The 22,500-nt window shown below is 36.8% G+C and overlaps 2 protein-coding genes, 1 long non-coding RNA gene and 1 pseudogene across 5 annotated transcripts in view; 2 read left to right on the top strand and 2 right to left on the bottom strand.

The window, feature by feature from the left end:
• Positions 1 to 10,491, top strand: part of LOC149039707 (spondin-1-like) — a 159,440-nt gene extending 148,949 nt beyond the window's left edge. Inside the window, exons 2-3 of the mRNA XM_089183167.1 lie at positions 8,711 to 9,004; positions 10,221 to 10,491. Of these exons, the coding sequence (XP_089039293.1) occupies positions 8,711 to 9,004; positions 10,221 to 10,339 (413 nt within the window). The 3' untranslated portion in view covers positions 10,340 to 10,491. The remainder of the gene's footprint in view (positions 1 to 8,710; positions 9,005 to 10,220) is intronic.
• On the bottom strand, positions 79 to 5,473 carry LOC149039721 (uncharacterized). 2 transcript variants are annotated; one of them, XM_089183394.1, is made up of 4 exons: positions 5,004 to 5,473; positions 4,606 to 4,743; positions 1,617 to 1,655; positions 79 to 752 (listed from the first exon to the last, which is right to left on the bottom strand). In XM_089183394.1, the coding sequence occupies exons 1-4, from the start codon at positions 5,112 to 5,114 to the stop codon at positions 525 to 527; spliced, it is 516 nt and encodes a 171-aa protein (XP_089039520.1). In that variant the 5' UTR covers positions 5,115 to 5,473; the 3' UTR covers positions 79 to 524. The 2 variants fall into 2 exon arrangements, 1 of the variants encoding a protein (XP_089039520.1); XR_016179971.1 differs by having other exon boundaries at positions 620 to 4,754; positions 5,004 to 5,448.
• A 5,065-nt stretch (positions 10,492 to 15,556) lies between the features above and the next one.
• LOC149039722 (uncharacterized) lies at positions 15,557 to 16,494 on the top strand. The gene is made up of 2 exons (XR_016180009.1): positions 15,557 to 15,830; positions 16,033 to 16,494. It is a non-coding gene; the product is annotated as an uncharacterized LOC149039722 (long non-coding RNA).
• A 988-nt stretch (positions 16,495 to 17,482) lies between these two features.
• LOC113666289 (uncharacterized) lies at positions 17,483 to 18,697 on the bottom strand (annotated as a pseudogene). Its single transcript, XR_016179969.1, has 2 exons — positions 18,009 to 18,697; positions 17,483 to 17,643 (listed from the first exon to the last, which is right to left on the bottom strand). The product of XR_016179969.1 is annotated as an uncharacterized LOC113666289 (transcript).
• Positions 18,698 to 22,500: the final 3,803 nt, after the last annotated feature.

The following is a 22,500-nucleotide window of genomic DNA, read 5'->3' on the forward strand; positions in this document are numbered from 1 at the left end:
TAATAATATAAAAATCCCTTAAATGGGGATTAATAGTAATATATATATAGGAAAAATGGTTTATTGACATTGTAAAGATTTGCATTCTCCAGCTGTGACCTTTTATTGGCAAACTGAAAATAATACATGTGCATAAAACAGCGGTGAAAGGGCTATAAACCACAGTATTGAGAATATCCAATGTAAATTGTACATTTCTTCATACAAATAGAAATTACAAATAGATTCTACCAATGATTCTAATTCTTAAATTTCAAGAACCCTTTCACTCCCAAGATCGTATTAGTAATTCCTCTTACTGTCTGTCATACAATCTTTTGATATTATTTGGGAGAATTTAGTATTGGATCAACTTAAAGTCCCCTAGATCATATTCTGCTTTATTCTCATCACTTTTCTACTTGAAATTGTGCTGAGATTGTAAGGAGAAGTTTTCTCTTGGTCATTCATGGGAGTTAAAGGGTTAAAGAAAGAGCTGACATTCAGCAAAGTATGACCTTGGCCAATACCCATTAGGGCCTGTGCTAGGAAAGACAACATGGCTTTGCTGTCTTTAAAAACCACATATTGAATATATAAAATGATGACAGCAAAGCCACAATGCTATTTACAATGTTCTGTTGTGGTTTGCTGCATAGAATAATGCCCTCATAGATGATAATTAATTTATCAAAATCAAATTGCTCACAAATGGCCACAATTTGAGGCTGAAAGCACGTAATCAACAATTCATCATCACTTGAAGCTGTTCTCTGTAAAAAGAAAAAATAATAAAAATGAAAAAAATGAGTCACCCAACCCCATAAAAATGAGCAAAACAAAGTCTCAAAAGAAGAAAGTTGTAACTAAAAGGTTGCTGAGTGATCAACTAGACTAATTTGGAATTAGTCCCTTATATCCAAAAAGATATGCTCCCCTTGGCTATCAATGACCAAAACAAACAATTCAAAATTATTTTTACAACTGTATACATTGGCAAGTTCATGATCAATAGGTATTTTTGTTTTTAAAATTGCAGCCAGGGAAAGTGTGTTAAAACACAGCTAGGTATTAAAAGTGAAGCTAGATGCAGTCAATAGCATGTTTTTATTTGATGCAAACACTGATTTCACAGCCATTTCTGTTTGTTTGTTTGTTTGTTTGTTTGTTCTTTTTTCTATTTTCAATAATCTGCTCTAAAATTAAAAGAGCCTCTGGTCTCTTTTGGTAGAAGACAGTTATTGGTTGGATTGTAAACACTTCTTATTGAGGGCCCTTTCCTTTTTGCTGTAATATCTTCAGTTGGTAATTAAAACCAGTACAATTTGATCTTTAATTTCTGGTACAAAAAGATGATTCAATGTATGAACATCAAATAAAAAATTATATGGCCAATTCAACACTTTTAACACATATATGACGAGAATTGTTGACTTCCAATAGGACACCCCACCTAAAATGACCTCTGGAAACCCCAAAAGTCTGTAAATAATGCATCCACAACACCCACTTGTTTTAAGTTTAATAATGACTACACAGTAGCCCAGAGCAGCCAAACAATTAAATGAGTAAGGTTTTACTTGCTATTTTAAATATCCTTCCTTAATATTAAAAATATAATATGGTTTTATACTCACATGTGCTGGAAGTTGAAATCTATACATCCAATCTTCCACCTAAGGTAACAAAAACAAGACAAGCTGAATAAAATAATAGCATATTTATTGACAAATTGTTTAGCACAATGTACATTCAACCACTGAAATGGTAATTGTTATACAAATCATAACATGTGACTACTCATATTCAAAAGTACATTGCATATTGTATGCATCAAGTCTGAAAAATTAAACAGCTTACATGGCAATAACAATCCTTTAACTCCCATGAATGACCAAGACAGAATTTCTCCTAACAATATTAATACAATATCAAGCAGACAAGAGATGAGAATATGGAAAAACATTAATTACAGAATTATTAGTTGATTGAATACCAAATTCTCCAAACTAACATCACTAGAACTATATGGCAGACAGTAGGGAGAATTTCTAATAAGATCTTGGGAGTTAAAGGGTGAAGGTTCCTCACCAATGTCTCAAATGCTAGTTGCTTATATTTGCTCATACAAGTCAGACTTAATTTATCAATTAGTTCTGATTTCTTAGTCTTTGCAATTGTACTTGCCATATAACCAAAGCTATAAACATCTGAAGTTGACCAAGGGACGTACAGATCATACAAAGCAGGATCAATGTGTTTATGTCATGTTTTGAGTCCAGCTCTTTCTGATCCAGAAGGAATTACTTCTACCTTGGTTTTCCTAACTTCACATGCTTCATTGAAGTCTATTATTTTGGCTGCCAATCACCCCTATTCACCTCTGAAATCAATACATTATCTCCTTTTTGTCATTGTGGACAATCCTTACTCCATGAAGATAAAAGAATCCCAACTACATTGCATTAAAATGCCTAACCATGATTTTTTAACACATACACTCTCTGACTAAAGAGCTCTAAAAATGGTAAATGAATGTTTGATCCCTTCCTTAACCCTTTAACTCCCATGAGTGACCAAGACAAAATTTCTCCTTACAATACAAATACAATATCAACCAGATAGGTGATGAGAATAAAGAAAAATATCAATTTGGGGATAATTAGTTGATCAAATACTAAATTCTCTGAATTACCATTATAAGAATTGTATGGTTGACAGTAAGGAGAATTACAAATTTGATGTTGGAGGTAAAGGGTTAATTCCACAAACCTCTTATACAAGCAGTTATTTTTATAAGTAGTTCTCTAAAAACTACACCAAAGGAAGGGAAATGCTTTGTGAGAAATGTGTGATAAAACACAAGCTTCCTCAGCAACAGTTTCTTTAGTAGTTGATTCACCATAGTACTTGACTGCACTGGAAAAGACATACATGTAAACTTGCAAACACCAAACCTTCCCAGGCCTAACACAACTTTGTTTCTGTGGCTATCCCCTACAACTGAAAGTTGCTAATAGCTCATTTCGTTCACTTATACATTTAACTTGCTTCAATGAGACATGAAATCCCTCAAAGTTTGATATCTATGATTAATCATTTTGAAAAATATATTTCAAGCATTGCACCTACATGTGCTGTAAAATGATCAATTGATGCTTAAAAGTGAGGATTCCTTAGCAAAAAAGCTTAGCACCTCTGGCAGATACCTTTGTCACAGTATTGTAGAGCAAAGAATAAATAATATTATGTTTCAAGCATTGCACCTACACATGCTGTAAAATAATCAATCAATGCCTAACAGTGAGGATTCCTTGGCAAAATGGCCTTGCATGTCTGGCATATACCTTGATCACAGTATTGTAGAGCAAAAAGAAATATATGTTTCAGGCAATTTGCACCAACCTGTGCTGCAAAAATTATCAATCAGTGCCTAACAGTGAGGATTGCTTAGCAAAAAAGCTTAGCACCTCTGGTGTACACCTTGATGACAGTATTTTAGATAAAAGAAAAACTATTTCAATCATTGCACCTACATGTACTGTAAAATACCTTGATCACAGTATTGTAGAGCAAAAAGAAAAATATGTTTCAGGCAATTTGCACCAATCTGTGCTGTAAAAATTATCAATCAGTGCCTAAAAGTGAGGATTCTTTAGCAAAATAGCTTAGCACCTCTGGCATATACCTTTATCACAGCATTGTAGAGCATAGAAAAAAACATGTTTTAAGCATTGCACCTACACTGTACATATGCTGTAAAATGATAAATCAATGTCTAACAGTGAGGATTCCTAAACAAAAAAGCTTTGCACCCCTGGCATATACCTTGATCACAGTATTGTAGAGCAAAGAAAAAAATTTTTCGAGCATTGCACCTACATGGGCTGTAATTATCATTTTAAAATGATAAATCATTGCCTAACAGTGAGGATTGCTCAGCAAAAAGGCTTTGCATCTTTGGCATATACCTTGATCACTGTATTTTAGAGCAAGGAAAATGTGAAATTGATAATTTGAGAAAGAACTGATCAGTCAATGAAAGAATCAATCTATGCCTGAAAGCAAGGATTCCTAAGTAAAAAAAAAAAATTCACTCCCAGCTGACATATTACCTTGAACACAGCATTGTTCAGCAGGAAAATACAAGAAATTCATCATTTAAAGCATTGCACCTAAATGTCTGTAAAATGACCAATCAATGCTTTACTTCTATAGCTCGCTGATCCAAGCAGTATGCAGAATGTGTCTTAAATGAACTTTGTAATGGGTCTTGCTCACCATAAAGTCTCTGTGGCTTGATCAATGGTGAGCATCGGGGCATGAAATCCCTAGGTTCAATTTCACTTTGGCAAACAACATTTTTTCTTTGTACCAAGTTCATCACAAACCGAAAAATAAAACTTTCTCTTTTTCTTACCGCGCTCAAAACTGACCATCTTTCTTATTCTAATTAGCATGTTTACCTAACAATGGTCAAGGGGGGGAGGGAGGGGATCTCATGAAGAGATAAAAGTAATTCACTGAATTTTATTTTACAACTCAATTCCACTTCCTAGAATTTAAATTCCATTCTGTGGGAGTATAGAGATTGGTTATCAATACAAGATATAAAAAGGCACAAACCTTTTTTGAACTTTTAGGTGTTTCTTTAGTGCTTCCGTTCTCCTCGCTTGTTGGTGTACAGGAACTTGGGCTTATAGATACTTTCTCCAAATCTCCGCCGCTTGCAAATTCCACGTCTACATCTGCTTCATCTTCATCCTATAAAAAAGCTACAAAAGATTAATCCAACTCCAAATATTAGTAAGTGATTTATTGATCTGTGTTAGTCTTGGTCTGCAGTTGGCCTTTTGCGATGCACAAACATTGAACTTAAAAATGTGCGTGCCTTATAAAGGATTAATTAAACCAATTTTTTATGACTTTAAATTAAATGTATTAAGTGCGGATATCACGTGTTTATGAGTATGGATTCTTGTGCATACTTGCTAAAGATCAGCAAATTTTTCTTCATAGCTTACCATTAATACACAGGCAGAAGCACGAGCGTGAGTAATTTTCTTCGACAAGTCACGGTTAGGTCCGGAATTCAAATGATTGGAATGGCTCACCTGAAGTAAATGTGCAAGCATGAAATTGTTTTAAATAACAAGATTGGCTATGAGGCTTAGTTCATAAATAGAAAATCATAAAGGTCATAACTAGAAAATCTCTGTTGCAAATATGTAATGCAAGCTGCTTTATGTTAAGTTAAATCAGGATAAACGACACAGCAAAGCAATTGCTTGTCCCTTTCAGAAAGCAAGCAGCGCAAACGATCTACACGAGGGAATCGGGTGTCCACAATTTGACTCTCCTTAGTAGAAAAATCATTGTCATTAGCGAAATGCACAGTATAATACTCGCAATAAACTATCTGTTAAATCTTTCCGCGACGCGGTGTAAACTACATGGTAGGACAACATAGAGTCACTCTGAAGATTTTTCGTGTAGGCTCTATTATTCTGTCACCATAAGGCCATTTTGCGGAACCTTTATGTAAGACGCATCGTTGTGTAACAGTAGCTACAACCTTCCACAGTGAACCTAAAGCAACCGAACCCGCTTTTAACTGCTTCGCTGCCACTGAAACAGCCATTAGTGACCACAAAAGGCATAATTATATTCTAATATTTTCAATTCAACTTAAACAAAAATATCTATACAGGGTAAATGTTCATTTGTGTCAGTATGAATTATTGCTTGACTCGCTTATGATATAAATGGTGGAGGGGGAAACACAACGCAAAACCTGGGCTCCTGTCAAAAAGTAATACCCAGGCGTTGTATAATAATCGAAAAAGCTAATAAATTCATAAATAAACAAGGTAAGAGTGTTATGTTAGATTTTTTTACAAATTATAGTGATTTATGCCAGTAAACGGTGGCGACAAATAGGCTCACCATGCTTATTTCATAGTCGCTAGCAAGTAAATTTTCCGAACTTTGAGTTCGTCTCAAGATAGAACAACACAATTACACAAGGAAATTTTTACAGCAACTTTTTAACTATCCTTTTGTCTTTTAAAAGCTTGAAGCTCTGTAGATTATGTCATCTCAGTCATTGTTAAACCTGTCTTTGTTTTGATGTTACTTTTCGACATAAGAAAAGTATGTCGGACAAAAATATTTACCAAAAAATAGATATTTCTTTGCCAGCTCCAGTAATGAGAGAGGATTAAGTTTAGATGATGAAACAAAGGATTACGTTAACAGAAATACCGGAGGTCAAGTTTATTCGTTACACGAGGTCACACAACTCGGGTAATATTTACGATGAAAATTTGCACATTTGAGCGGTCGAACGAAAAAAGTCATTTCTCGAAAACTAAAATTTTCACAAAAAAACTAAACCAAAATTATCAGGACAAATTGGACTACAAAAATATGAAAGCAGGAGTGAAATCGAACTTTGGGCGACTTGCCACAATATTTCAAATTTGTGCGATGGATGCTGACATTCTCTCTTAAAAGTCTCTCATACTTACAAATGAGGAACTGAAGTGCCAAAGGAGACAATGGTATCAAATTGATTAAATCTTGTGCTTACGTTAGTGAAATTGTTGCATTTGTTTTCATTACTTATTACGCCAACAGCAATCAGTAAGGGGGAGGGGGGGTACGGCTACACTTAGGCTGTACATCAGTAAGACAAAATAACCAACCCAGAGTAAAATACGCGAAATTACGTGAGTGGGTTATTATAGCAAATCGATTGTACTCCGGATTAAGGAAAAAAAAAATGAGTCCATTTTTCCATAAATTATAGAAAGAAACACTGAAATTGTGAGATAAAAGACCCATATTAAAATTTTTTAGATGGTGAGCTTAGTTGGATGTGCGGTATGATACAAACGACATAAGCCAGTCGTATCGATTGATATCATGACCAATCAAAGCAATGTGGTTAACTTCGTTGCAAGGAATGTCATTTATGGTTTGACCTCATTTCAGATGTGGAAGCAAATTGACAGCGCCTGCGTTTGATGCCAAGAGCACCAAAACACGCCTGTTGTAATCTTTGATTTCGAATGGTTATTTCATTCGATTTACAGTCAGTAGCATCGTTGCACCAGAACAATTTGACGAGTAAAACCATGTTACGAGAGACCGACTAAAAGGGGACGTTGCTTGCAGAGATGCTGATGGCGTCCGTCGCGTGTTAAATTTTGTGAGTCACATAAGGAATTTCGAGCTTGAAGGAATACTACAATGATGAGTTAGAGATTTTGCTAGACTTTCATCGTAGAAATGCTGCTAGTATTATATCTGTAGGCATAAAATAGGCGCAAATGCGTGCAAATTTTCCAAAACACACCTCCAGGACTTGTTTATGGCGACGCGTACTCGCATGTATGACTGATAATAATTCTCACTGAACACGCCCCCACCTTTTGTTAAAATAAATTCTGGAGAATTGAAATTTTTCTGATGGGTTTTAAGAAAATATTTTGGATGTAGTTCATAATTTACAATAAAATATTGAATGTCGAAAACGCACCAACACACGTTTCCTTTTAAGTCATCTTTTTTACTCTAGTAAACCTAAATCTTCGCAATTATATCTGCAGGTCAACTAATGAGCTGAACATTTAAGACGACCTTTTTCCCTAACAAAACGAAGATCATATTCACGAGTTTACGGTTCCCTATTCACGTTTTTCCGGTCTCTTAGTGTAACGCAACAAGGAAATGATTTTCTACAGTACAAAGATGTGGAACAACAGAAGAGCGCGTCAGGTGGTCTTGCGAAATTTTAGCCGCTAAGAGGTTACTGTCTTAGCTTCGGAGGTCGATGAAAACCATCATAAGTCCAGAGCTATTGTGCGTGTCTTCAGAAAGTTCGCATCAATTAATAAAACTCTTGATCAGTCAGATGTTAAATAAAATGTTTTTCTTTTCTTTTTTTTTTTAAATCCAGTGCAGAGAAATGAGATAGAAACTTGTAGTATACAGGTTATCCAAAATTTTTATGATGCATGTTATTGGAAACAGACGAAAATTCATAACACTTTCACTTTTGCTAATGCTGTTGTATTGCTTTGTGTTGCTTTTCTAGTTTCAAGAAAGCGTTGACAACTACGCAGCAGGTTTGTAAAATCATTACCTTTTTACAACCGTAACAGTGCAGTACGTTTGATTTAGAAGTAGCCACATCTTTTTTTTCTCTGTAATACCCGCTGTTAAATACAGGATATCTGTTTATGCAGACTTAGTGCGCGGAGATGATACTATCCTAGCTTAACCCTCTACTCCACATCACAGAGAAGGTTGTTACTAAGATACTAAGGAACCCGTCTTTTCTTTTCGAACAGTATAGCTTAATGAGGTCCTTGATGTCAAGTAAAAACTGGACCACAGAGATTCTTTGGTGAGCTTCGCCTTCATCACTGACGGTCGATACATGCAGTCGCGTCTAGCCCTATCCGCAACACAAAAACCGAAAAGAATATTGACTGCTTGAACTTGCCACGACACTTAGCGTCTCATAGGGAACTTTCCAACCTTCATTTTCTGCCGTGTTTTTCCCGAGTATTATTCCAAGAGATGCGCAACACGATCGCATATCTTTCTCGCTTCAACGAATAACATCTTCCCTTATCCTCTCTAGCTGTTACCGGAGTTTACGGAAATTATTCGAAAAACTGGAATATTTTTCTTTCAAACTAATTATATATGTCGTACGTAGGGGGAGATTGGCGTTGCGGTGGATTCGGGCCAGTTGACTGCCTACTTAGTTCCTGGTCGGAGTGGGGTCCTTGTACGACAATATGTGGTGTAGGAGGTAAGCAGACCAGCACCCGTCGCCGACTGATTAGAGAGCAGTGTGGAGGTACATGCCCCGGTGCATTTAACTTAACAATAACACGAGCCTGTCCTCAGATCAGATGCTTAAATGGAGGCAGCTTAATGAATGGAGCATGTATATGCAAAGCGGGATATTCTGGTGATTGCTGTGAAGACGATGAGAACACAAAGAAAGGTAAAGTCCACTCAGAAATATGAATAACTGCATTTGTTATATACATAGACTTTCACTCAACAAAACGAGCACTGTGATTGGTTGATTCTTGGTCACGCCCCCCTTACCACCATGAGAAAAACTACGCTTCCAATTAGACCTAAGTCTCGATTGGGAATTTTGTGACTGTGATTTGTGATTTGTTGATTCTTGGTCACGTGCCCCTGATCACATTCAAATGTATCCCGACCGGGAGACGATCGCGCAGTTGTTGCCTGCGCACGGAATACAACAGCACGTTTGTTTTTGCCGTATATGATTGTTTAAGGGAAAGTCTAATTATATGACAAAAAGCACTTGATGTATATTCCCTCGGGAAACTAGTTGGTTTTGTTTTTTCTCGAGTCCTGGTCTTTCCGAAAGGTCTGGATAGAAGCAGATAAAAATATGTTTCCACAGTTCTTCTGTCATCTTCAGTTCTTCATATAATATAATAATATTTAATATAACTTAATTTAATTTAGATTTTATTGAATTTAATTCATAAGTTCATTTAATTTAAAACTTTCCTTGTAAATGCATATATTGTTCTGACATAGTTTGATGCTACTCTGGTTTACAGATTTAATGAATATAACCAAAGAAGTTACGATTCATAGACCCAACGTTTCGACACTCCTGTCTAGTGCCTTCATCAGGAGTGATCTAAACGCTGCAATAAGAGGTCCTTTTATATGATCACTAATTAGCGGCCTTTTTTCTGACGAGGTTTGAATAGGCGTCAGGAAGCAATCCAGGAAGCAAGAAAGGTTTTTTTGTAGCCATTTGCCTTTAGGGCATTAGAAACATATTTCCTCTCCTCAGCCTTCGAATCGAGTGAAGATGGTAGACAGTCAGCCCTCCTGAGTAAAGTTTTGGCTACAGACTTTTTATGGCAAATAGGGTGTTGAGAATCGAAAGCGAGGTATTTGTCGGTGCGGGTAGGTTTACGATAGACACTTGTCGCTAAATTACCCTGAACCCCTCTGGACACATTTAAATCAAGAAAGGGCAAATGTCTATCCTTTTCACGCTCAAGGGTGAATTGGATCGACCACCTCCGCTCCAGTTAAATTCTTAAAATGTTTTGAAAAATATATCTTATTGCTTGAAAAGCGGCTAACTGATCATTCAAATGACTTTCCTGTTGATCTGGATCAAATTTTTCATTACTTATCATATTTCTTCTCCTTTTCAGATACAGATACTGACACAAGCTCATACAAAATCACGGTCGAGTTGTTGGTGTCGGTGTCGGGATGCTTAGCTTTCATCGCCATTATCCTATGTGCGTATTGGGTTTGCTGTAGGGGATGAACCCAGGCCTCGAAAATCAATGCGGATCTATCGAAAGTTGCCTTTTTGACCTTTTACACAGCATACTTAGTGTTAAGCTTAAAACGCTACATGCGAGATAAATTAAGTTAAATGTTTGTAGAGCTCCTTTAATTAAAATTGTGTAAGGACAAGCCTTTGCCTAACTACTTATTTGAAAGGAAAAGTGAAAAAATGGGCGAGCGAAACATGGTGTAAGCGATAGCCTGTTACAAGTTATACAAGGACTCGAACCAGGATTCTAGTCATCAATCGATTTACGCTCGAACCAGGTAATCAGTTCGGGGAATATGCTTATTTTCCTACCCTTTACCGTGTTCAAACTTCTAATGAATGGAGCCTTTAATCAACACCACATAGACGAAGATTTTCACATCTTATACCATGAGTTATAAAACTCATAGCTTTCTTTCTCTTAAATTAAATTATAAATTTATAATAATAAATTAAATATTGCTTCTTAAGAAAGAGGGATCACCGAGCTCGTTCACGAGCAAATGACAAATCAATCGAGCGGAGTTCAGGCCCTAATAACAGCCGCCATTTTGTCAAGGATCGCGCAACCCATCCGCAAAGCATTGTGCGCAGTAGGGAGACGCAATCGGCAAGACTTTGAATTAAACAGGTTTATCGAATCTCTAAAAACTCCATCGACGTTGATGCATAAATGTAAAGTATCAAAACTTAAAAAGAGAAAATCATAACCTTAATTTTCCATGTATATGTTGTTTGACCGCGGTGTACTCTGAATGAAATGTTACCAATGATAAAACCCGAGTGCAACGTCAATATCATGCAAAGCTGGTTAGAATTCTCACTCGAATGATGGCTCAAGTCATCAAGAGATTTTTAAGTATCTTTACATTGAAATGACCTTTTAGGCTGCTTTTTCTCAATATAACCAGGTGATAATTTTACTCCGCCCTAAATTCCAAACCATATCCTCTCTGTGTCATTTTTAACCATGAAAAGTTGCATACATCACGAATTAATCAACGTGATCCTCTTTTGGATTCAGTAAATACAACTTGTGCTGAGAAAGAAAAGACGAAAGATGTGTTTTGCATCAAAACCAATTGACTTGCACTGGTTTTTCTTTTGAATGGTGCTCACATACCTCTGAACTGAAAATGCGTCAGAGAAGACCATCCCAGTATTTATCCAACATTGAAAGTGCATTAGGGGTGTTCTTAAGCTTTAAGAAGTTTCATGTAAATTCATAGTGTTCAATAAGCCGACACAAGGCTAATGAAGAGTTTTTTTGTGCTCGTACTTCAATTTTTTCTCATTTATACTGTTACAAAATGATTTCGAGAGCAATTTGTATTCAACCAGCACGAGATATTTGGCAACGATTATGACCGTAAAAAACGTAGAAGTCAGAAGACTCTCGAGAGCCTATCCCAAAGTGTCTTAGAAATAATTTGATTAGCACTCTTTGTTTCAACTTTTGAACCAAATTTCAACTTTATGATCGACTAGGGAATAATTTGCATTCTCTTAGCCATTGGACATGTTGAAATTTCCGCAATAATTGCATCATTGATGATATTTACTGAATAAACGATTAAGATTTTTACCTTAGTCTGTCTGCTATTCCTTGAATGCGAAACCTTTTTATCCCCTTTAAGGCTAAAGAAACGTCATGAAGTAATCACACTTCTTTAGAAGAAAGGAGACACCTCATTTCTCGTTGTTTCTGTGGCAAGTTATGGCCATGTTCTCCGAGGCATACTGTAGTGTAGTAAATGTGGGGGGAGAGGGGAGGGGAAGTGAAAGGTTGAGTATATAAAAAGCAGGTTAATATCTTTTTTATCCGTGCGGAAATTATTTCTTCAGCGTCCAGCGCATTTTTAATCAAAATATTGATAAGACTACCGGACAAAGACTCATACTTCGAAACAGCAAAGAATCAATAGAGAAGAGTCCATTTTACAGTTGTGTGCTTGGTTGCCAAGCCTTTGAACAGGAGTGAGGCTAAGGGTGACCTTGTTATGATACAAACCTTGCTGCTTTTGAAATGCAAATTAATTTGTTATCATCAGTAATAACTAGATTCTGGTCTCTAACACAACAAGGTCACCTTCAGCCTCACTCCAAATCAAAGGCTTGGCAACTAAGTACACAACTGTAAAATGGCCTATTTTAATTTCACATCATATGTTGTCATCAAAGGAAATTCTATTTCGTAACCACTGATTAAAAGCCGCAATGTTTCTTTTATTTGGAGGCGAGCTTAGCTATTTTAAGTTACCTAGTCAGTGACCGTTATATCTCTTCGATCATTCGTTACATGATTTGAGGAGAGAGAAACTCCAGTTCACGCAATCGAATTTCATGCAATGCAACTTACAACAAAAAAATATGATGTTTTTCCACTGGAGTTGGTTTGGTAGCGTTATTACAAACTATCACTGTCATGGTTCGACAGGAATAAAAAAATACTTTTGCTCTCAATTTGTGCGAAACAACGGATCTCATTGGGTGGACAGTAACATGTATGACTCATTGTAATGCATAGATAGTTTTGACAAGAGTTGAGCATAGCAGGAAAAATTCATCTTAATAACCATGACGAAATTTTTAAACGTTTAACGGACAAAATTGATAGTCATGGCAACGACTAGCCTCTGTTCCTGATACAAACAAAAAAATCATTGCTGACTGCACTGAGTAGTGCTTTATTTGAAATGAACTGCTGCCTATATGCGTACTTTTTTATATCACTCGAAGGTTCTTGAAGATAGAAGCTGCATTCCGCTCAAGATCATTCCTCCATCGTTCAACACTTACACCTCCCTTTTTTATAAAACCACCACGAATTTGACAACGACAGCTTCAATCAAAAAGGTGTTAGGATGCCTGAAAGCACACCTTTATTGACCCCGGTGAAAATGACAATTTCAATTTTCAATCGGCGAGATATCGAGAATAATACTTGGGCGCGCGTAGATATGGGATTTCGCTTCGAGTGTTTAACTCGATAGCTACTAAGTAAGATGTATCGTTGACGGGTGAGAAGTATCGTTGAAACGATCTAAAATGCACTGAAACACTACAAAAATAAACAATGGGCGTAATTTTCAAGAAACAAAATTCCTAGTTCTTGACTTGGTCCTTACCGACAGGAGATGCCTTTCGGGTACACGGTCAAAATCGGCCTGCGGCAAATCCTCCAGTTATCGATTTTCGTTCTCAGCCGCGAGAAAAGCCATTACCAAAGCCACTGAAAATGTAACTTTTTTTTTCGTATTTTGGTTTTCTTTCCCTTCTTTCCCCTTCGAGGAAAGTTTGAAAGTCACTGTCTCTAAGCGATACGGGTTTTTCAGTGTTTTAACAGCCATAATCAGAAAAAATCCGACAAATGACCTTGAATTGAAAAAAGTGTGCGTCTTGTCATCAGTTGTTCTGTGACGAAAACTGGTCTGTATTCCTGATACTCCACAAGGGGTTGAGCAAGCGCTTCACTGAAACCAGAGACTAAGTACGCACGGAATCAACAGCTCAGTCTCGGCGGCAACCAATTGTCTCAAACAATGTATGCAACGAAACCTTCCAAAGACGAAGCTGGAATTACTACTTGTTAGATTCATTAGGATTTAACATAAGTCTTGTTGACATTTTGAGACGCGCATGTTCGTCAGCTGGTTAGCATTTGGTTTGCTGGGCTCGTGAAAGTAATACGATTTCCTAGTTGTACGAGACAAACTCATCGCGTTACTGGAGGGTTCGTTTAGAGCAGTCGTTGCTTTTTCTAGTAGAAACCATCAAGAAGGTCTATGATAAGTGATCCTTTTCTTGTCATCTAGATCAAATTTGGGATAGGTCTTACTGACAAGAACAGGTCTGGCCGACCGACTGAAAGACCCTTCGTTTCATATATGGACACGGAATTACATTGCCAGCCTCTTCCTAGTGAAACTGTGCTTAGAAAAGGTAAGAAATGTATGAAGTATGTTAAGAAATGTCTTTGCTAAGAGACTAATGAAATGTCTCTAACTAAAGCGTGGAATCTAGCTAAAAATCGATATAATTAGTAAATATATTCGTTGACATGGGAAAACAGCTTTCGTTTGAAATATACATCGCTATAAATAAAAGGTGGCGAGGTTCAAAATTCTGTTGGTGATGTTGCTGACTGTCATTCAGAAAACAAATATTGCAGAGTAGTATTCCAGAGTTGATTCAATTGGGCAGTTAAAATCGTTAAGATCTATATCATTACTTGTAATGGGAAAGTTCCGTTTCTGTAATACTGTACATTATCATCTAATTGAAACTTATTTTCATATCTCGTTCTATCCTCGGTTGAGTTTTGTGCACTTTCAGATTTCAGAGATCGAAGAAAGGTTGAATTCTGATTTCTTAGTCCCACCTCCTCCTCAATCTGTTCATAACGCCGGACACAGAAAATTGACTGACAACAGCGTTTGCATTCATAGACGCAACATGCCCTTTGACTAGTTTCTTTTTCGGTAAATTCCAAAACAGTTACTCTCAGAACATGGAACAAAACTCGAAATGTTTGATTTTGAACAAAAGTATTATTAAACATCTTCTGTATAAACCGTTGAAAACAAGTATTATTCAAAGCGTTTCGTGGGCATTTTGTTACCTGAGGCATATTTTGTGAAAGCTTCATTGTTATTTTATAACAATGATAATATCAAATTGACATATTGAGTTGAAGTCTAACGAATATTTAACTCTTGTTAAACCAAGAGGGATTTAATTATCCATCTAAACTGTATTCAAAGTATATATTTGCGTTTTTTTTACCTTTCTTACTAATCCGCTGCTAAGATTAAGGAAGTTCACGTTATGCAAAAGGGCGAACGACTTCCTTAACAACAGAGAACACAACTCAGTAAACAGAAACCACAACACAATAACATTTTTGATCAAAGTTCTAGAGCCTGCTTACACATAGAAAGTCATGGAATTTTTTCAATTTTTAATAACCCTTTCTTTGGTCAATTCAAAGTGAGACCTAAAGTTTACAATTTGAATATCATCATGTTCACTTCTCCTTTATCGATAGAAAAAAAAACGAAATTTGTTTTGCGAACACAATCCAACCGTCTGTGACAGCGTTTATTCGTCATCTCTCGCCTATGGATTACAGTGACAACTTCTATTCCGTGATAGACATCCGTTGTTCAGTTCTGAGAAAGAACGATTTCGTTTCTTAGAAGCTAAAACGGAACCGCTTGTATTCACCTTATCAAAATATTCCATAAAATATTCGCGGACTTTACAGTTTGTTCTATCGAGATGTTGAGAACAAGGGTATGATAAGCAGTTGCAAAATCAAACCTAAGAGATTTTTACGTAGAGGAAACAAAAGAAACTCTAAAGTCTACAAGTGATTCATCCTCCACAGTGACGAAACAATTAAAATCGCACAAGATTACACGGTCTAAGAAGCAAATCTGCTCTAAGAATTTATTGGATGCTGAGCTTTGATATCGAGGTCTTGAGTTGGTTTCTGTTTTTTTGTTGTTCTTTAATTGGTTTTCAGATGCTCAACTCTGAATATGTGATAAGCATCGTAGGGAAATTGCCGGTTGCTTAAGCGAAGCTCAGGATATGGCCAATTGTTAAATTATAATACTCCGCACAGTACTTCTTTAATTTAACAAAAATCTACATTTAATCTTTAATCTCCCTAATAGATTAGATTGGAGCGTAAGAGGTGAGCCGCAGAAAAGACAACTTTTTGCAGTCCAATTCCATGGCACATTCAAGCGGAGGTTTGATTGGGGGAAGTTGCACCGGTGGAGTTTTTGTACTCTGCTTGCTGATGTACATAATTTACAGATTTTTAAGGTCGGATACAAGAGCTCATCCAGGTAATTCTTCCGAGATCGTTATCCGCGTTGAAGCTGGAGTCTCTTCACAACAAAATGGAGCTAGTGCCGACGAACTTCCTCCTCCATATTCAGCATTTTCTGAGCCCTGCTCTATTGAGCCGGTTTGTTTTTCTGCTGGAAAGAAATGAGTTGTATTCACAAATTCTTTATGCGATGGAGTTTTTTGGCATATTATGATATCAATGTCATTCCTCGTGGCTTTTCAGAATTTTGTAGAGCTCTGTAATGCGCTCAGCTAAATAAATCTTCATTACGATCTGATTATGTGGATGTGTTGTCATTATTTAACTATGCACAGCCACCATAACAGACATTTGTTTTCCTATCTTTGGCTAAGTAAGTATACGGTTTGGTTATCTGCTAAATACAAATCACGCGAAGTGCATTAAGGGATACGTGTTTTCTGCTCTGGCGCTTTAAGTGACTGAAATCAACGTTCCAAATTCCAGATCTGCCAAAAAAAAATTCCAATTTGAAGTGAGATACCGTAATTGGTCTTTTAATCCTCTCTTTTTTTAGCTCACCACCCTTCCCCAGAGATATTTCCGGAAATGCATGCACAACGCAACACAATAAACAGAAACCTCAGTAAAGTAACATTTGTGTTCAAACTTCTAAAGCCTGCGTTCTACATATAAGGGATCATATGACACGTCGTAGTTTTAATCTCCGTGTTATTACGTCATTCAAAGTGGACCCAAAGTTTACAATTTAAAAGTTAACCACTTCCTTACTGGTGGAAAAATGAAATTCGGTTTGTTAATATAATCTAACCGCATGTGACAGCGTCCATCGGGTTGCAGTGATCTAGTGTCGCAGCAGATTACAAAGTAATCCTTACAACTTCCTTTCCATAAATAACAATGATCATTGAATTCCGAGAAAGGAAGATATCGTTTCTTAGAAGCTGAAACGGAAAGTCACGCTTGCCGTAGCGAAAAATTCCCAATATATTCGTAGTGTAGAAAAGCTTACATGCAGTGTCGTATAAAGTTGTTACATACCAGGGAATTGTGTTTAGATGTTTATTCCTGAATTGGTGACAACTAAAGGCATCTGCGGGAAAATTGTTCCTTAAATGAAGTTCATCAAATGGCTACCTGTTAAATTAAGATACTTTTAACGGGACTCTTTGTTTTGTTTTATTTTTTTCTTAATTGTATCAAATCTTAATTGACTCTCCCGCTGATCAGATTGAAGCGTCATAGGTAAGCTGAGGAAACAAATATTAGGAGTCCAATTATAAAGACTATAAACATCAACTTGGCTTAAATGTTGTGACTCGATTTTCTTTCTTTTCTTTATATAACTTGTATAACTTGTATAACTTGATGGATAGGATGATAAAAAAACACACTCCGGCGACTAAGCCAATGACTACTCCGCAAATTCCACCCGTCGACAAAGATGAATCTATAAAAGACAACAAAATGATCGAGGCAATAAAAATTGTCGATAAAATGAAACTGAAGCAGGCAAAAAAACCTATGTATCCCAAGTTAGCGCAAGAGAATAATGCGTGTGAGTTTGAACCTTGGTCTTTGTTTCAAAAACATTTATCCATTTTGAGGAAAATTTTTTGAAATATTTCGTTTTCTGTGGCTATTTTTTCCGGATTAGTATTAGGAAACGAGCTCTAGCAGTGCTTCTAAATTTATCCTTCGTAAGGTAAATGGGGCATTGAATAGGAGGTTACGAATACAGTAAGACATACTTCTTGCCACTGGATCATAAGGAAGCTAGCAGACACTTAACAGTTGCCAACCTGTAAATATTACCTTCTTTCTCGCAGCAATTTCCAGCAAAGCCTTTCTTACAGAAACATGTTTCACCTCTTAAACTTCCTCCGTTTAAACAACTCGTGAGAGGACAGGCTCTTGTTTTATGACGTACATATTCCTCCACACTGTTCTGTTCTTATTTTGTGGCGATAAATTGTCTGTTTCCCTGATACGCCACATACAGTAGTGCAAGCGCTCCATTCTGACCAGGAGCTTAAGTGACAATTCATCGGTTTATATCCATAACACAGCCGTGTTTCATCTAGATCAGGGCACTGCGCTCCCCCACAATTTGGCGAGGACTGTACAGTTCTTGATCGTCTTTGGGATCCTTGTTGCTCACACTGATCTGTGCTGCACGTGCTCCAGGACGACCAAGAACTAACTTTGCAGCTTCGCGGAGTACAGCGACGTCGACGACGCCTTCGCCAAGCATCACAATCAGGAGCGATAAGAAACAAAACCATCAGCATAAATACAACGAAATTCTTAGCGAAATACATTGCTGGTAGACACTCGGGAATCACAGCTTATCCCAAACAAGAACGAAGTTCAATGCCGGATATTTGGGAATCTTTCGCTTTTACAATCAATCGTGGTCTTTTAGTAATATATCAGACCTTTCTCGTTTCTAACCAGTTAAAAGGGCAACAATTTCAATAGCTTTTGCACTGACGAAATTTAGATGTATTCCTCATTTGATTGGCTGCATGATCATTGTCTGTTCAGGGGGAGAGGGGTGGGAAGGGAGTGGGGTATAAGCAAAATTTTCAATACGATGCATTGGCGTCTGGATAACATTTTTTAGTGAAACAAAAAGTGGAGTTGATCATGATTTCTTGTTTGAAATATCTTGCGCTTCTCTTGATGATAATTCTGGTGACTGTTAGTCAAGCCCACTTGCAGCCAATGTCAACTTTTTTCTGCTCCAAATGTAACATTTCCTGTAAGAGAATTCCATCTTCATTGAATGCGCACCACAGGAAGGACAATCGAATCACGGAAATTGCTACTGGCACTGGGAAAAGAAGCGACTCTTGCTTTCGTTTTGTTCATGCGCGGCCCAGCGAAGGTAAGACAAATTAATTATTGTTAGGTCTAAACAGATAGTTCTGTTGCACCTACTAAATTTTTTATGAAGTCTTGAAGGTAAACATAAGTGTAATGAAAATGAAACGATTTCGGACTCCATCGAATTCCTCCAGAAATATTAGTCGCTGTTCATTAGTCTTTAAAGGCGAAAAGCATGAAAGATTGCCTGTTTGTGTCAGTTTTCAACCCAAGTTACAATGTATGGATATGCTGTGAACAAAAAAGCTAATAATTGTAGATTTGTACGAAAGTGAGTAAAATTAAATCACAAGAGCGTAGCAGTCTCAAGGCTGCCTCGATCTAAAACATGCCCTGAAAAGATACTTTAATAACTTTCAGCGCATAGAATTTGACGTTATTGTATCCAATATGTTCATTGCGATGTAGCTGTTTAGCCGTTTGACGAGAGTTGAATTAGGGCCGTCCCGAAGCGGTTTGTTTCATGGTTTTAAAATTAATCCTCTCTTCCCCCCTCCCCCCCCCCGTTCCGAAAGGGAGTTGATTAATTTGTTTTTAACTTCCGTGTTTCGACACCGAAGGGAGGTCACGCCAGTAGTCCAATGTGACTTAGTTTTTATATAATGCGAGACATCTGTGGCCTTCTTTTATTGAAAAGAGTGAAAAAAAATGGTTGAAAAAATCAACAAAAGCAGACCAAAGTAACGTTATGTACTTGCAGTAACGTAAGAAAATATTCTTCATTTAGAAAAAATTTCTTTCTTCGTTCTTTGTTTTTTGTTTTGAGAAACGTCGTAATTGTAGTTCCATTGACACTCGTGATTGACATATCGGACTTCCGCTTCGCCGTCGTCCAATTTTGTTCTCACTCGTAGGATTTACGACAGAATTGGACTCCGTTCAGTCCCGTTACCATCACTAATAATCAAGAGAAAATAATGGGACCATTATTTTCTCTTGTAATAAAGAAATAATTATATCTATCTCTGTCTCCTACTTGTCCTTCCCCATTAGATGCGTGTGACGTAGAAGAACAGAGTCACCAATTTCCAGGAGTCATGACCAATTCAAGCGGGCTTGAAATCAGGGGATCCTGTTCCGGTGCTGGAGTCATTCTTTGTATTTTGCTGTACTTCCTCTACTGGCTGCTGACGCATGACCAGAAGGACAAAAGAAAGAGGGTAGATGTTATGATTATTCAAGAAAGCCAGGCGCCTGGCGAAGCCCGCACGGCATGGGTCTAACGAGCACTCAGCTTACTCTATTTTATGCCTTATTTACCTTAATTAATCCTGCTTAGCTTGGCTAGAACACTAACTTAAAAATCTACGTATTTATCTAATTTGCATTTAAAATTTTCTCAACTACTGCGAAATAAGAGTTATTTTGGTGTTCTCTTGTTGCTTGGATTTGTATTCAAGAAACACCGGACAAAGTTATGTTTTAAAGACATTCATCTAAAGGGTTACTTTTTAAATGTACCTTTTGATCGAAGGTTTGCTTTTAGAGAACGAGTTTGAGGGGCTCCTGAGTTAATTTTATCACTTTGTCTCTAACAATGAATGCAAAGATCATCAAAAAAAGTTCATTCAGCCTTATTATCATATAAACTACGGTGTTATACACGGATTTCCAGCCCCAAGAAAAGCCGATACTTTTCCACGTGTGTTTGATTTCGCCAATCAGCTGCTGACATGTCACTCCCCTTTCACGCCACTCCATCTCAATCCAAGGTCGTTTTTCGGAACTTTTTCGGGTTATGGCTGCTAAACACTAAAAAATCCGTATCGCTAACGTAGTGCTAACGTATCGCTAAGTGATGTTCAAACTTAACTTAAAAGGAGAAAAAACCAAAATATGAAAACAAAACTGAAAGTCACGTATTCAGTGGCTTTGGTAATGGCATTTCTCTCGGCTGAGAACGAAATTCGACAACTGAAAGATCTGCCACAAGCTGATTTTCGCGGTGTACCTGAGAGATTTCTTCTGTCGCTAAGGACCAATGCAATAACTGACAATTTTGTCTATTGAAAATTAGGCCCATTGCTTGGTTTATAGTGATTCAAGGCATGTTTTCTTCTTGAGTGCGCACGTATTTGCGACCTTTTATTCGGAGATTGTCGATCCTTTTATTTTCATTCTTTAATAAAGTCCATTTTTCTTGTCAGTGAAGGGCTATTGTGTTAATTAATATGATAGACAAAATAATGAATAGTTATTTGTAAATATGAAATTTCTCTTCTCGTTTTCAACTAGACATCTACGCGCGCCCATGTATTACTGTTTATTCATAACAAGCGAGATTGAGAAAAGCGGCACTGTCACGTGCTTTGTGGACAGCTTTTAAGAAAGTAGCATTTTTACTTGCCTTCAATTTGAGTGATACAATAAAATTGATATAACCATGACATAATCATCTTACTTGTGAACCTTTATATGATCAATGAATTAAGTATCTTGCGGAAGAACAAGGAAGGTTAAACTGAAAAAAAGAAGAAAGAAACACGTGAACAAAATAGAAATATACGAGAGTGGTCCATTCGCAATCTAATGGCTTCGCCAATGTTTCCTTTATTCAAGAACTGAAATATGATGAGTATGGATCGTGCAGAAATCACACCCAACAAGTTCTACACTGATAATTCAATGACATTTTGTAAAACGCAGTTAATGAATATTTACAAAGGAAACAAAAAGCGAAAAGATGAAGAACAAAAAATCATCCCATGTGGGCTTGTAGAAACAAATGCTTCGAATCTTAATGAAAGGGTTTTCTCGTTGCACTTTGTAATTTTGCAAAGGATTTAGTCTGATACACAGAACTCTCCGGAAAGGAAGTAGCCATTCTTTTCTCGTTTGACTTCTTTAGTGTCGAAGCGCCTTGTATGCAAAATTGGGTCATTTAAGATTGTTAATAATTATTCTATACAGCCACGCCTGTACAGACCCTTAAAAGATAAGTAAGCTCCGAGTCATTGTATATTGTAGGTTATATAAACGGAGATACAAAATGTAAAAGTGCTCTTTGCCTTTGTAAAGTTTTATCATTAAGTACGACAGATGATATAGAATAACTTGTAGAGATATTTTATCGTTTCTGATTTTGGGAATTAACCTCAGCCTCGTGATGAGCTGATACATTAATTGCCTTGCATTGCATAGGTTTCATAAAGGTGAAGTTAAAAAAGTGCGAAACTAGACGTAGAGTTCTTAAACTGGAAGTTACTTATAGGTCAGTGTAATTCAAATCAAGTTGGAAGTCATAATTAAAATGATTTTCTATAGTTTAAATCTTTTTTTCATAATCATTTTTTATTCTTATTCATTGTTTCGAAAATAAACGATTTTGTCTTAAAAGTTATAATATATTCAGCAATGAACCTTTGTCAGGAACAATGCTCGGAACAAATGGCATAACATCACTAAGCTGCGTTCATAA

The sequence above is a fragment of the Pocillopora damicornis genome, chromosome 9 (genome assembly GCF_964200805.1).
Source record: "Pocillopora damicornis chromosome 9, jaPocDami1.2, whole genome shotgun sequence".
Taxonomy (NCBI): Eukaryota; Metazoa; Cnidaria; class Anthozoa; order Scleractinia; family Pocilloporidae; genus Pocillopora; species Pocillopora damicornis.

What these genes read in the sequence shown, in the direction of transcription:
- LOC149039721 (XM_089183394.1), bottom strand. Translation starts at nt 5,114, where the DNA reads ATGCTTGCACATTTACTTCAGGTGAGCCATTCCAATCATTTGAATTCC. An exon ending in CTTCTGCCTGTGTATTAATG is followed by an intron (nt 4,744 to 5,003) that starts GTAAGCTATGAA and finishes GCTTTTTTATAG; the next exon opens with GATGAAGATGAAGCAGATGT. An exon ending in GATTTCAACTTCCAGCACAT is followed by an intron (nt 753 to 1,616) that starts GTGAGTATAAAA and finishes TTCTTTTTACAG; the next exon opens with AGAACAGCTTCAAGTGATGA.